Below are 13,462 nucleotides of genomic sequence, written 5' to 3'. Positions count from 1 at the left end.
AATAACTTTACTCTGATTACTTTTGGCTAGTTTCTGTAAAATAATATCCAGCTACGGAAATCATAACATTTTCAATATTGCATTGAGTGATTGAATCACATTAATTATAACACGTTTATGCCAAAATACATTTTTTTAGGTGGCCGTGGATGAAGACGTTTAGTCAATACCTACGATAACTTTGACTCTATTGTCTATGCTTCATAATCCGTCTTTGGTATTCATTACAAAATGAGACAAAAATGACACCAATATTGTCTATGAACGTAAAGTGACATTCTGGTGACATTTGCGCTTTAGATTAAAGTATAGCTTTGACAAACTCCCTATCACTCTAAAATATGGGTTGTTCGAATGCATACTATCGTATGGTAGATACTGCGAACAATCCTCAGATTATTAGGTATTTTTATAATCCATTTGATATTTAACAATAATATGAATTTTGTAGGTTATTTTTTCTGTTTCAATGTCGTGGCAGATAATCAACAATGTTTACTTTCATAGATTACCAGAGTCTGAAATAAGTACACAAAATCCTACGACTACTCAACAAAACTCTACAGGCGTTGTTAGCCTAGGACAATTCACCAAAATCAAAGAGGAAATCAACGAAATCGAGTCTCTTAAGAAGAAAGGTTTATCTGATATCGAAATAAAGTTGTATTTGGATTATAAAAAAGGACAAACATATTTGGAGAATGTGCATAAGAATATGGATAGCTCAGAACTGAATAAAGCTCTCCATGACATTCTTGAAAGAATTGGCGATACTGCGAAAATATCACATTTAGAAAGTGATGAATATACAAGGTAAACGAATAACTACATGTTGGTAACTTCTATTAGCAATAAGAAGTTAATGACTAAATTCCTAGTATGACATAATATTATGACGTAGTTCTACATGACGGTTCAATTAAGAAAATATTTAAATTGCTAGATTAAGAGCGTCACAGAAATACCAGGTCTGTGGAGTTGGAAGCATAATTATTAAATTTATTGTATTTTTGGTGTCATGAATAAACTCGTGGACTCCATTTTAAGGTACTTTATGAAATATACACTTGATGATAAAAAATGCTATTACAGTTTTTTGTATTTGCAACAGCCAGAGAGCTCTAGTATATAGTTACTTCTTTTTTAAGCATAATGATTTATATAAAATGTTCTAATGGAAATTAAAACAATGTCATAATCTTTTTCAGCTGCCCGGGTACATCGAATTTTGACAAGCATTCAATAGACCCAAACTTCCGGATTAAAGATTCAACAACAAAACCTAGTGAAATACATGAAAACCACCCCTTAAATCATTTGGCAGAATTAGAAGATGATTTATTTGGACATATGGATGTACACAAACTTCCTCCATTAAATAAAAGGCGAAAACTGGCACGAAGGATGGCCAGGAAATATGCCAAAGAAATACTTATACCAGAACCTGCACCTCTTGTTAATATTGCCGCTAATGAAATTGCATCACACTCTTACAATGACTTTATTAAACAGAATCCAATTAACAATGCCCCCACCAGCAATTCTCCATCTGTAAATGTGCTTCAAAGAAATCCTAATTCCAAATGGGACATTAAAGATGTTAAAAATAATGGTAAAAATAGCTCAAATGTTACGAAGGAGTCAATAAATAATGTTAAAAAAATTGGTTGTTCTACTAAAACATTGTATACAATACAGAATTGTAAAATTGTTAGATTAAAACCAAAAAATCTTAACGATGATACTAATAAAATTGCTGATGTCGGAATTCAAAATAAATTTGATTTTATCGATATTAAATTACCGATTAATAAGGCCGAAGAACAATTACTTGAAGGAAGTAAATTAAGTATTACTGATATTAAAATGTTACCCAAATTTACGAACTATGAATCAGGCAAACTTTCGAAGGTAAATACAATTTGATTTCCTTTACTAGTATTTTTTAGCAGGCAGACATGAAAGGTGAAAGAAATAACACTAATGCGTTCAATACTATTACAATTTAATAAAACATGCTATTGTAATTAACTTTATTTTCCACCCTTTTGTAATGTATGATCTATACCAGGAAAATTAATGGGAACTGGCATACCATACCGGATTTTACATATTATGGCCAACTTACGCAAACGTGCCTGTCGCGGTGTCAGCACTAAATGAGTTAAAGAATGTTACTATTTTTCAATAGTTATATGTCTCGTAATAAGCATTAACGTTTGTCACGTAAACAAATTACACATTCAATATAATATGTAGACAGTCGGTGCGCTCTGTGTCCCTTGGTTTTATTGCCTGTGCAGTATTATAGTTTGTGTAAAAATACGGAACACTTTTACAGCGCTATTCGGTTTGCACGAGCTACAGTTTTCCTGTCCATACACACGGGCTTCCCGATACAAACCGGTCTACGCAGGTAAGCTTGTGGTAAAGCATGAGCATCTAGCCAGCGTTTAAGTAGTGAAGATAACCCTGCTTCAAATCTTTTTCCATGACAACTTGGTTTCACATTTATTAATCTGTTGTGATCTACAATTTATAAAAAAAATCAGTTTCTGTCCATAGAAACATTATTTTACAATATTTACTTTAGGGTTAGGCCAGGGTTGGGTATACCGCAATAGCGAAGGGTGGAGGTAGGCTATTAAGATCCACCATAAATAGTGCACACTAAACGGTGCTAGTCATACATATTTGTTTCTCTTGAACTAAGACTATTTACAGATGGTATTGGTTAGTTTTTAAAAATCAATTAAACCCTGCCAACCAAACCATAATAGTTTTGGTATATTTTGGGCGATACGACAAAATTGTGCACAGTTTTTCACTCATACTTCTTTGTTTTCTTTGGATTAAGAATACATATAACACATATTGTTGGTTCATTCTAAGGCATGGCTAAACCAAAGTATTATAGATTAATCTATCTATAAAATATTTAAAGTTATGTGTGATTTAATTGCATAATTTTTAGATATTTTATAGATAGACGAGTATTTTTTTACTATTATCTATTATGGCTTGGTTTCGCAGGGTTTAATTGAATTTTAAAAACTAACCATCTATAAATTGTGGTCTTATTTAAATGAAAACAAATACGTATGACAAAGTTTAGTGTGCACTATTTATGGTGGATATTAACAGCCTACCTCCACCCTTCGCCACTGGTATACCGTAACTCTACGGTACGCACACTCATAGAAATCTTGAACCATACCAGAACTATTAGAAAAAAATCTTGAAAGAAATATGGTGCCGGGCAGGAGTTGAACCTGCCAAAGAATGTTACATTCTTACAAATCTTGTGAATTATTCGTTAAATAAAAAAAAAGTTTATTAAACTCGTGAAATCTATAAACCCTAATACAGTGATAATACTTATGATATGATAATACCAAAATAAGTACTTTATCACCAAATTTTTCATTGAATATGACAAAATTCTAATTTCCTATATACTAAGTTCTATCGTCGAAATACATATGTACGTAATGCAGAGTAGAGAGTGATTGGAGTAGCTGATATGTAACTAATAAATTAAAAATAATAAAATGTATGTTTCATCTAGTATATTATTATTATCTATATTATTTTTCACCACTTTTACCCACTGCGGCCCGTGAAAAATTAGAAAATGAATAAAATAAGGCCCTTTCAAATAGGTTATGCACCACTGCCCTAAAATGTATCTCCAAACTGTCATTTGCACATATTACATACTATGATTTTACACTCTATATGGATATGTACAATTATTGAATTACAGACACTTTACGTCAAAAACATCGCCAGTGCCGTAACTGAAAGCCAATTAAAAGAACTCTTTCAGGATTTTGAAGATAACATAAATGTCAAATTAATGACTGGCAAAATGAAGGGACAGGCATTTGTCACTTTCCAATGTGAGTTATATTATTTACTATATTATAATAATAGTCTGAATAATTTGAAATAAGTAAAATATTATAATTTTTTCACTAAATTAACTCTCCTTCGGGGATTAGGTTGAATCATAATATTACTTATAACAAGGAGTTGGTGCTACCTAGACAAATATTAACATTGCGTTATATTAAAATACAGTCGAACTTGGTTATTGCGAGGAAGATGGGACCGACTGAATTTGCTCATTATAAGCATTACTCGTCATATTCAGCATAGAACATAAAAAATCTGAAAACCATCGTAAAAATCCACGAAACAAGGATGGCATTCATAAACTACAAAAAAAGTTGTTTATTGTAATGCAGTGCTGAGCCGCCGGCGCTGGTAGGTACTGACTTCACAAAGCTTGGATTTTTTACATGCAATTTCAACCATATGCGTGGATACTTTTTCAATGTTGTTGGCAAAAACACCAATTCGGCGGCGTCGGTCTAGTTAACTGCCCGGTCGGATTTTATTGCTTAGGGTTGAAAATGTTATTTTTAAACAATCGACACATGAACAGTTATCAGCTCGGTATACCCGAGAAGTAGCTCGTTATATAAGTGCACAAATGTATGGAGAAAATCATAAACTAAAATGTCAACGAATGTTTCATTACATCTGAGAACACGCTATTTCCGTGATCGTAATAACCAAATTCGACTGTACTATTATGAAGGTCCAAATAGCCATGAGGCGCGTAATAAACATTTTACTCGATCCTAAATCTTAAGAACACAACCGGTCCATGCTACCTAACCTGGTGTAATCGGTACTAAGTGTTCATGCCTGTGGCTGTCGGATCTGACTTCTGGGTGGAGACGTTGGACTAACGGCAACGCTTTCCTAGTTAATATAATTAATCTACTTGAATATTATAAACTGTACGCAATTTGTAATCATCTTCTGTAAAATATAAACCATTCTCCACCCGAGTTTTTAGTTTATTGGATTAGCTAAACCCCAGCCTTAACATTACTAGATGACATTTATTCATTGTTTGGAAATATCACATTTTCTTTATTAATATTTTTAGGTTCAGATATCGCCAACAGTGCGTTGCATCAAAGGAATGGAACCATATTAAAAGGCCGACCGATTATTATTCAATTTGGTAAAAAAGGAAATGGTTAAAATAATAATGCGGCCCATTCAAAGTTCTGCTATCTTTACTTTATCAGGTTTCGGCACAAAAAAATCTTTGGGCGTTATTAAAAATTGTTAAAAAAATCAGGCGATTTATTTAATAGATGTATTAACCTGAAATGGAAGATATTCAACAAATAATACCACTGCAGATGAATATGGTAACATATTATTGTGATTAGATTTATGTCTCAGGTGTGACATGATGGAAATAAATAAAAAACAATTTATGCACTTATAACAATGAAATTTATTGTTAAATTACATCAGTGTTTTCAATAAAAACATACATTCATCATTTGTATTTCATTATTAAACCTTACCTACTAAAATAAAAAATACTCTGTTTATTAAAAGAAAAGATCAAGTGTCAATCGTAAAACTAAATATTCACTAATTTATATACCGTCACAAGACTTCTTAAAAAAAACACGAAATCTTAAATAATATTATTTTTAGTAAAACAAATTGAGTAGCTTGATATCAAAGTAGGCCAAACGCCATTTTTAACGAAATGTATGTTTTAACCCTCCTCCCGCTAACGGCATCTAGAAATGCCCATGATAGTTAAACCGTTCACCGCTAAGGGCATCCAGAAGTGCCCATAAGTTTCTACCTCCGTATTTTCGTAATTCGGCGAGTAATACAGTCGAAATTTGTTTGAAAAACTAGCTGGGTTATTCCTTTACTGACATCTGTGACTTTTTTTCAATAAGACTTTTTAGATAATTCGAAATTAAGCAAAGACACATACCCTGTCGATATTGGAGTAAAACAGATTTCCAATGATTGGTTTCAAAATTTACCGCTAGTTGCTTTGCGCAATTTGCGCCGGCGCGAATTGATGTTAATGATCTCATACATGAAATCGGCTAGTGCGGTGATAATTTTCAACAGTCGATTGCTTTCGTGTTGTGATTGATACATTTCAAAGTTTTTTACGGTTTTCTATAAAATTATTATTGATGCGCCATTCTGTTAATAATTAATTATGTGCGTTAATTCTTTAAATGAAAAGTGATTTTATGAATTAAATCAGTGGTTGTAAAGTGAAAACGAAATTATTAACACATAAATAATTTAAAATTCCTATAATAAATCTTTTGTACTGTATGGAAATACATACGAAAAATTGAGAATAAGTAAATAATAATCTGTAAAATATTTAAATTTAAATTAAAAAATGTAGAATAGATTTTCAAAATTCACGGCCACTCATTTTTATTTCAAGGAAAGTGATGATTAAAATTCTTCTCATTTTAGTCGAATAAAGAACTAAGATTAAAATTTAATATTATTGTGTAGTGAATTAAAACTTTAAATTTCCTCAAAACTGTTAAGTTATAATAGCATATTTAGTGTTTAAATAAAAATGTCTATCCCTGATGTTGAATGTTTGGATTCGGACTATGAGATGGAAAGTGATAATGAAGAAGCTGCGCTAGTAGAACATCCCGACGATGTTGACGAGCCTTCCAATATAGGCAGTGATGAAGGAGTGGCTGAACCGTCTACCAGTGCAGCACCAGACAGTTTACTCCAATCGTGGACTGCGGGTCCCTTCGTGCCGATCACATACGATTTTGATAGTTTCAACTCAGGCGTTAACCCTAGTGTACAGCTCAATGAAAATTCCACAGAAATGGAATTTTTTCGTCATTTTCTTAACAAAACAATAATGAATACCATAGTTAACCATACAAATAATTACCACAACCATATGCTCAACACACAAGCCCACACTCCGAATGCAAGGATCCATGCCTGGTATGATACATGCCCAGAAGAGATGTATGTTTTTTATGCTGTATCAATGTTGATGACAAGAAATCGCCATCTCACAATTGAAGAACATTGGAGTGCTGATCCATTATTAAATTCTAAAATATTTGGCCAAACTATGATAAGAGATCGGTATGAGTTGATTCTACAAATGCTACATTACTCTGATACCCAAATCCCTACTGGAGATCGTCTTTATAAAGTGCGCTCACTTCTTGACCACTGCAGAAAAATATTCAAAGAAACAATGCTACCAAACGAAAATCTCTGCATCGACGAAAGTATCATTGTTTTTAAAGGGAGATTAATATTCAAACAATTTATACCGTCAAAAAGACATAGGTTTGGAATCAAATTATTTGTGATTTGTGATGTGGAAACCGGTTATATTTTAGACTTTATTATTTATTGTGGTGTAGAAACCGAAATAAGTGATAGTGAACTTTTGGGAATATCTGGGGCTGTTGTCACCACTTTGATGAAGGATTATTTTGGTAAAGGGCATAAACTATTTTGTGATAATTGGTACAGCAGCCCAGAATTATTTCAGTTTCTACATAAAAAAAAGACAAATGCTTGCGGCACGGTACGTAAAACACGAAAGTCAATGCCAAAATTTGATAAACTGAAGAAAGGACAAGTAAAATCTCTTAACCGTGGCCCATTGCTCGTGTTAAAATGGCATGATAGGCGGGAAGTGCATATGATCAGTACCATGCACGATGACTCCATGGTACCGACAGATAAAATTAATAGGGCCACAGGACAACCCATTATAAAACCACAATGCGTTGTGGATTATAATAAAAATATGGGCACGGTAGACAAAGCTGACATGATGTTGAGCAGCCTCTCGTGTATGCGAAAGAGTCTTAAGTGGTATAAAAAGGTTGGATTCCACATCATAGATTTATTTTTATTAAATAGTAGCATACTTTACAAAGTTATCACCGGTAAAAAAATTAGTTTAGCTGAATTTCAATTAAACGTAATCCGGCAATTAATCGAAACATATGGCAGTGCCTCAAGACCATCGACATCACAAACTACTCGTGTAGTTAATAACCCAAAAAGAATTTTAAAAACAGAACTCCTAAGACATTTACCCCGTAAAATTCCTCCAACAGTAAATAAAACAAAACCATATCGAAGATGTCGTGTGTGTATTGCTTCAACTACTAAAGATAAAAAAAGAAAAATGACGAACATTATGTGTGAAGCATGTGATGTCGCTTTATGCTCTGTGCCCTGTTTTTATGACTACCATGACAAAATCAATTTTTGAAATATAGTTAAGCCATAAACATTAATTAGGTGTGACTGAAATATGAGACCAAGTTGTAAGGAAATAATATAACAATAACGATTGTGTGCGTTCTGTGTTGGTGTTAAAAAACGTGTGAACATTAATCATCGGCGCAAGTGTCTACCACTTATCCGGTATCATAGAGGCCACTTCACTCTGCGGTATGTACTCCAAGCGTGCTTTATTATGTATGACAGAATTTCTTAAAGCTCTGTTGCTTAATTTACGATCTTTTTGTTTATTTTCACATGCTGTAAAATTAAAAGGAATGTTTTATTATAGCTAGAGCCACTCAGTGGATTTTTAGGTACATTTTTAATGACGTTTCGGTATGATTTATGAATCGTAAAAATCGCAGCGCGCCCGAACAAGTACATGAGCGAAATTATGTCGCGATAAAAAGGTTAATTGATTATTGTAGTGCAAGTGATGCTCTTTTCAAAAAATCAACCAAAAGTATCAAAAAACGGTGGTTTTCATAGAGATTTTTGAGTTTAAAGTTGGTATGTTATATGAAAAACGGACACTTTTCACACATGTTTGTGAGTCTCCTGTAAAATTTTGTAAATGGCGTTTGGCCTACTTTGATATCAAGCTACTCAATTGATTGTATTAACAATATCTTTACAGTGAATGTTCGATTTTATACTGCGGTATCTACACAAAATGACAATTTTCACTGCATTGAGTCACTCTTTACCAAATGCATACTATGATGTGACATATTATTACAGTGGTTTGCATTACATACATACGTATAGATCAAAGTTATTTACTTATAACTGAAATAAGAGCTTTTCCGAAAATGTTAACATATCCTTATTATTGTACAACAGTAGTAACTTCAAATATTATTGTTACCACACTTCAGCAGTATTCAAAAGCATACGCGCCACGATGGTGTGAACAATATCCAAAGGCACCACAGGCTGTTAAAACAGACAATTATTGTAATAGGTTGATCCATGATTACAATGATAGATTCATATGGTCCAGTGGTTTCATCAGGTGAGAACGAAATGTACACACCCCTTCCCTTATTGCTATGGTGACGATTCATCCTTTATTTTAACGCTGGGTTGTTTAGAATTATATCTCTTTCAAAAACACACGCTAGTCTTGTATATTAAAGGGCACTGTGAAATTTAAATGTTTCAAAACCACTGCCATATTTGATTAGATAAATTTACACTTACTACTGTTGTGCTCACAGGGTACGATATGTATATGATGGCATTCAATGACATTATTAATGGACAATGCACTCAATACAGTAGCAAGTAAATTCGTGCATAGCAACATTCACACATGTATAGGTAGACGTCACGCAATTTCCATTAGGCGATATCACGCATTGGGAATTTATAGCAATATGACCTTTATTGTAATGGCGTTAGAACAGCGTTTCTAGTGTCAATGTTCATTTGAGCGAACCCGTTCGGCAGACTCGACAAAAAGCATCGGGAATTTATAGCAATATCACCTCTATTGTAATGGCGTTAGAACAGATTATGCCATTCGGCAGACCCGACAAAAAAGTGAGTGTCATTTTTTTTTCCAGATGCTTCGTCCATATTAATGTCATTGATGGCATTAGATCAAATCTCTCAAAGAACCATGGACCTACATTTTGGCATATTAAAATTTTCCTTATTTATGTAATTTGATTTTATTATTGTTAATGCATATAATACGATCCAAATAGAGATTTCGTTAATGCATATAATGCAATTCAAATACCACTCACTTTTTTCAATTACATTTAAAAAAAAAAAACATGTTCATTTACACTTGTAAAGGTGTGAAATTAGACCATACAGTTTTATTTTTATTCAGATTGGGGCTTCTCAGGCGGTGCTGACGTATCCATTTTGGCATCTTAAAAAGAAAAAAAAATATCAAATTTAATATAATATATTTTATAATAAAACTAAAAATGTTACGGCTGCGATTTCATAGAGCGATATAATACAATATAATAGACAGAAGACAGGATCGGGAATAGATATGAAAGAGTAAGCGGCGAGAGAAGGGGGTTTTAGTTTCGCAGATTGCTGTTAAGACATCTGCAGTCATACTGGTTCATAGTAACATTAATTTGCTCACAAAAGCATAGTAGGTACCAAAAATGCAGAAGAAAAACTTTCAAACAGACGGAACTTGTTACTCCATCATGCATATTGTACAGTAAAACCTCGTTAATAAGAACATCTATAATCGTAAACGAAATTAATGAAAAAAAAAAAAATTTTCAAAATTTTAATTTTTTTCCCCCATACATATACATTTTATATTAATTTTTTTCGATTTTCGGTCCTATGGTATTTGTATTAACGAGGTTTTATTGTTATATCCAGATTTTACTGAAATCGAGTTATTAAACACAAATTGCCAGTATGTATCATACATTTATAATGTAAAAATATTGTATGCCCAAATATAATAGGATGCCTCTTTGAGAAAATGTTATTATCCCATTCAAAAAAAATTGTCTTCATTTCACCTTATTTTTAAATAGATTCGATACTTTTAAATTCTATTTTCTTAAAACCCACAATACTGGACATATTATACATCTGTCAGCTAACCCTTCAATATATAAAGATGAAGCTTGAAAATGGGTTACTAAGGCTAATGATTAAATTAGCTGGAAGTTATTTTGCATTACAGATTCATATATGTGGTCTGAAATTTATTTATCAGGACCACACTGATTGTGACCACCACCTTGATTATCTGGATTTCATTATGACTACCAAAAAAAGGTTTGCAGAAATTGTCCAGATCACCTTCATCCCCAATTAGTCCCTATAATTGAGATTCTAATGTAATTTTGAAATCATATTTAACAATTACCAGGCGCATCTCCAGCGTTGACAACCGGTGGCTGATGATGCTGCAATGACTGGGCATGAGGCAGCGGTCCCGGTTGCAGCGGAGGCGCTATTCCATGAACGCCATGAACATTCAAACCTCCATGGTTACCTAAATAACATATAGTTGTGAACATAGTATATTGATTATTGAAGAATCACATATTATTATATCCTTGAATACGATACAGCTAATGAATAAATTAGCTGGAACTCATTACACATTGCAGATTAACTTGTAGCAACCACTGCCGCACTGTGATATAAAACATCTTGCAATAGTATTAGCAACTGAAAATAAGTGTTTAATACAATGAACAATCATTATTTAGTTGAACAATCACGCAAAATCGCAAATAACAAAAAGTTATCAAACACATTCATTGCAGAGAATATTATTTTTCTATAATTACCAATAATTAAACCATACTCTCATTCTGAAAGTATTTCTTTACCATTTTTTCTTTAACAGGTTCTATGCCTTCAGCGAGTTTATCTCGCCCGACTTCCAACTCAAATTACTAGCCACTGTCAATTGATTAGTATAATCTAAAAAATTGAACACAGTGAGATCTGTTTGATTAATTGTGAAATACTAAGCCACAAATTATCGGTATTACAGTGATGTAGTAAGAGCTTCAAGATCAATGTAAATTTTCCAGATGCAGAATTCGAACCACAATTCACAGATATAAAAATGGATATCCTGCCATTACATCAGTGTTTTTTATTAGAGTTACGGAATCATATAATGAATTACCTAAAATAGGGCCGGGTCCTGGGCCCAATGGTGGCTGTCCCTCAGCAGGCGGGTAACCTTCGTGGGCGTGCGGAGGCTGCGGCAAAGGAGGTGGGTATCCGGGCTGGAAGTGGCTTGAACCATAAGGGGGGCCCCCAGGCGGGTGGGAAGGATGCGGGTGAGGTGGTGGCGGGGGATACTGTCCGTAGTGGCCGTGATGTCCCGAGGGGGGAGGGTAGTGGGGGTAGTAGTTGTGACGGGGGGGCGGTGGGTATCCACCGTATGGCATCATTCCTGGCATACCTACGGAAAAATAATTATATTTGCAACCTGATAATAGCATTATTACGATCTCTTGCCAACCAATACATTAATTGTTGGTAAGTTGGACATAGTAATCAAATTTTGAAATTTATGATTATATAACTATTCATTTAAAACTTTCCCTCCCCGGTGTCAGTGAAATATTTATTATACAGTAGAACCTTGATATAATTGACTAATGCGGGCAAGGAGGTCTCCGTTAACGCTATGTCCATTATAAATAATAAAACAGTTTTTCCTACTTATTCGTCTTCAGATGATAATATATTCAGACACACACCTGTTGTGGAGTGATGTTAATGTTCGATGTCGAGTCGCTTGCTTTTGATAATCCTGCTTTCAAACAACTATCAAGTTTTATTTGAACATTTGAGGTCAACAGTTTTTTAAAATTAAATCTTTAAAATTATGAAAATGGGTGTAATAAAACTGAATTTCGTTATCTGATGATTAGACAAATTTTATCTGCTATTTCTGAAGTCCATTACATCGAGGTTTTACTGAACGTGCACCTGATAGGTAAGACGGTTTAATTGAAAAAAATCATTCAAGCCAAAACAAATATATTGTATTCTCTTCATTTTGTTTATTTAGAGATGAGTATCAGTAAGCAACTTGTTTCAGCATAATATAAATGCGTTTTAAATGAGATTTTAAAGTAATTCCCCGTTAATTCGTACACGGTTAATTCTAAATTCGCTCTAATTCGGAATGATTTCTAAAACTCAAATTCTATTTATAGTGATTTCCAATAATTTCGATGAATGAACCATAATAGTAACCAATTTGTATTATTACTTAACCATATTTTATCGGAAACAGAATCAATGTCACAAACTTTGTTTTTTTGCATACATTTTGTAATTTATAAATCAAAATTTTCGGTAATCGATTTCGAATTAACTGGATTTTACTGTAATTTAGTTTATAGGTCAACTAAAACTGAAAAGGTTGTGATTTTCAATACTTAAATTTTAGCTTTAAATGTAAATTAGCAGTAAAGTTGGTGAACGCGTGCGTAACTCCCAATAGATAAGACAATTATTGCAAAAATTCTATAATAATAATAATAATGGTAATCTTACGAAATAGATTAATGTCATGAATACCTTGAGGGTGTGGAGCACCAGGTTGTCCCGGGCCATGCTGAAGAAGCATACCTATAATGAAAAGAATATTAAATATAACGATATTAATAAATATACGATGATTATTTTGTTTTTAAATCAAAATATAATTAGAACACATCAACTTAATAATTTGTTATTTTTTAAAAATACGCATTCAGAAAACATAATTTATAAAATCATAACACTCTAACTTAAACGAACACCCGTGCGCCTGAATTAGTCTGTTAAATTGGTG

The 13,462-nt window shown here is 33.1% G+C and overlaps 2 protein-coding genes across 6 annotated transcripts in view; one reads left to right on the top strand and one right to left on the bottom strand.

Moving 5' to 3' along the window:
- Positions 1–244: 244 nt before the first annotated feature.
- Positions 245–5,371, top strand: LOC147077805 (uncharacterized). Of its 2 annotated transcripts, XM_085960801.1 has the most exons (6): positions 245–403; positions 508–813; positions 1,209–1,911; positions 2,342–2,416; positions 3,767–3,902; positions 4,964–5,371. In XM_085960801.1, exons 1-6 carry the CDS (start codon positions 342–344, stop codon positions 5,059–5,061), a joined length of 1,380 nt encoding a protein of 459 aa, XP_085816927.1. In that variant the 5' UTR covers positions 245–341; the 3' UTR covers positions 5,062–5,371. The 2 variants fall into 2 exon arrangements, with proteins under 2 accessions (XP_085816927.1, XP_085816929.1); XM_085960803.1 differs by lacking the exon at positions 2,342–2,416.
- A 3,545-nt stretch (positions 5,372–8,916) lies between these two features.
- Positions 8,917–13,462, bottom strand: part of LOC147077804 (uncharacterized) — a 35,724-nt gene continuing 31,178 nt past the window's right edge. For all 4 annotated transcript variants that reach the window (XM_085960798.1, XM_085960797.1, XM_085960800.1 and 1 more), the window contains 4 exons: positions 13,207–13,257; positions 11,795–12,076; positions 11,018–11,146; positions 8,917–10,039 (listed from right to left, as the gene is read on the bottom strand). In XM_085960798.1, coding sequence (XP_085816924.1) covers positions 9,990–10,039; positions 11,018–11,146; positions 11,795–12,076; positions 13,207–13,257 — 512 coding nt within the window. In that variant the 3' untranslated portion in view covers positions 8,917–9,989. The remainder of the gene's footprint in view (positions 10,040–11,017; positions 11,147–11,794; positions 12,077–13,206; positions 13,258–13,462) is intronic.

This window comes from Rhyacophila brunnea, unplaced genomic scaffold (genome assembly GCF_057557595.1).
Source record: "Rhyacophila brunnea isolate RB1 unplaced genomic scaffold, BYU_Rbru_1.0 scaffold_12, whole genome shotgun sequence".
Classification (NCBI taxonomy): Eukaryota; Metazoa; Arthropoda; class Insecta; order Trichoptera; family Rhyacophilidae; genus Rhyacophila; species Rhyacophila brunnea.
This window is presented reverse-complemented; position numbering and strand designations above follow the sequence as displayed.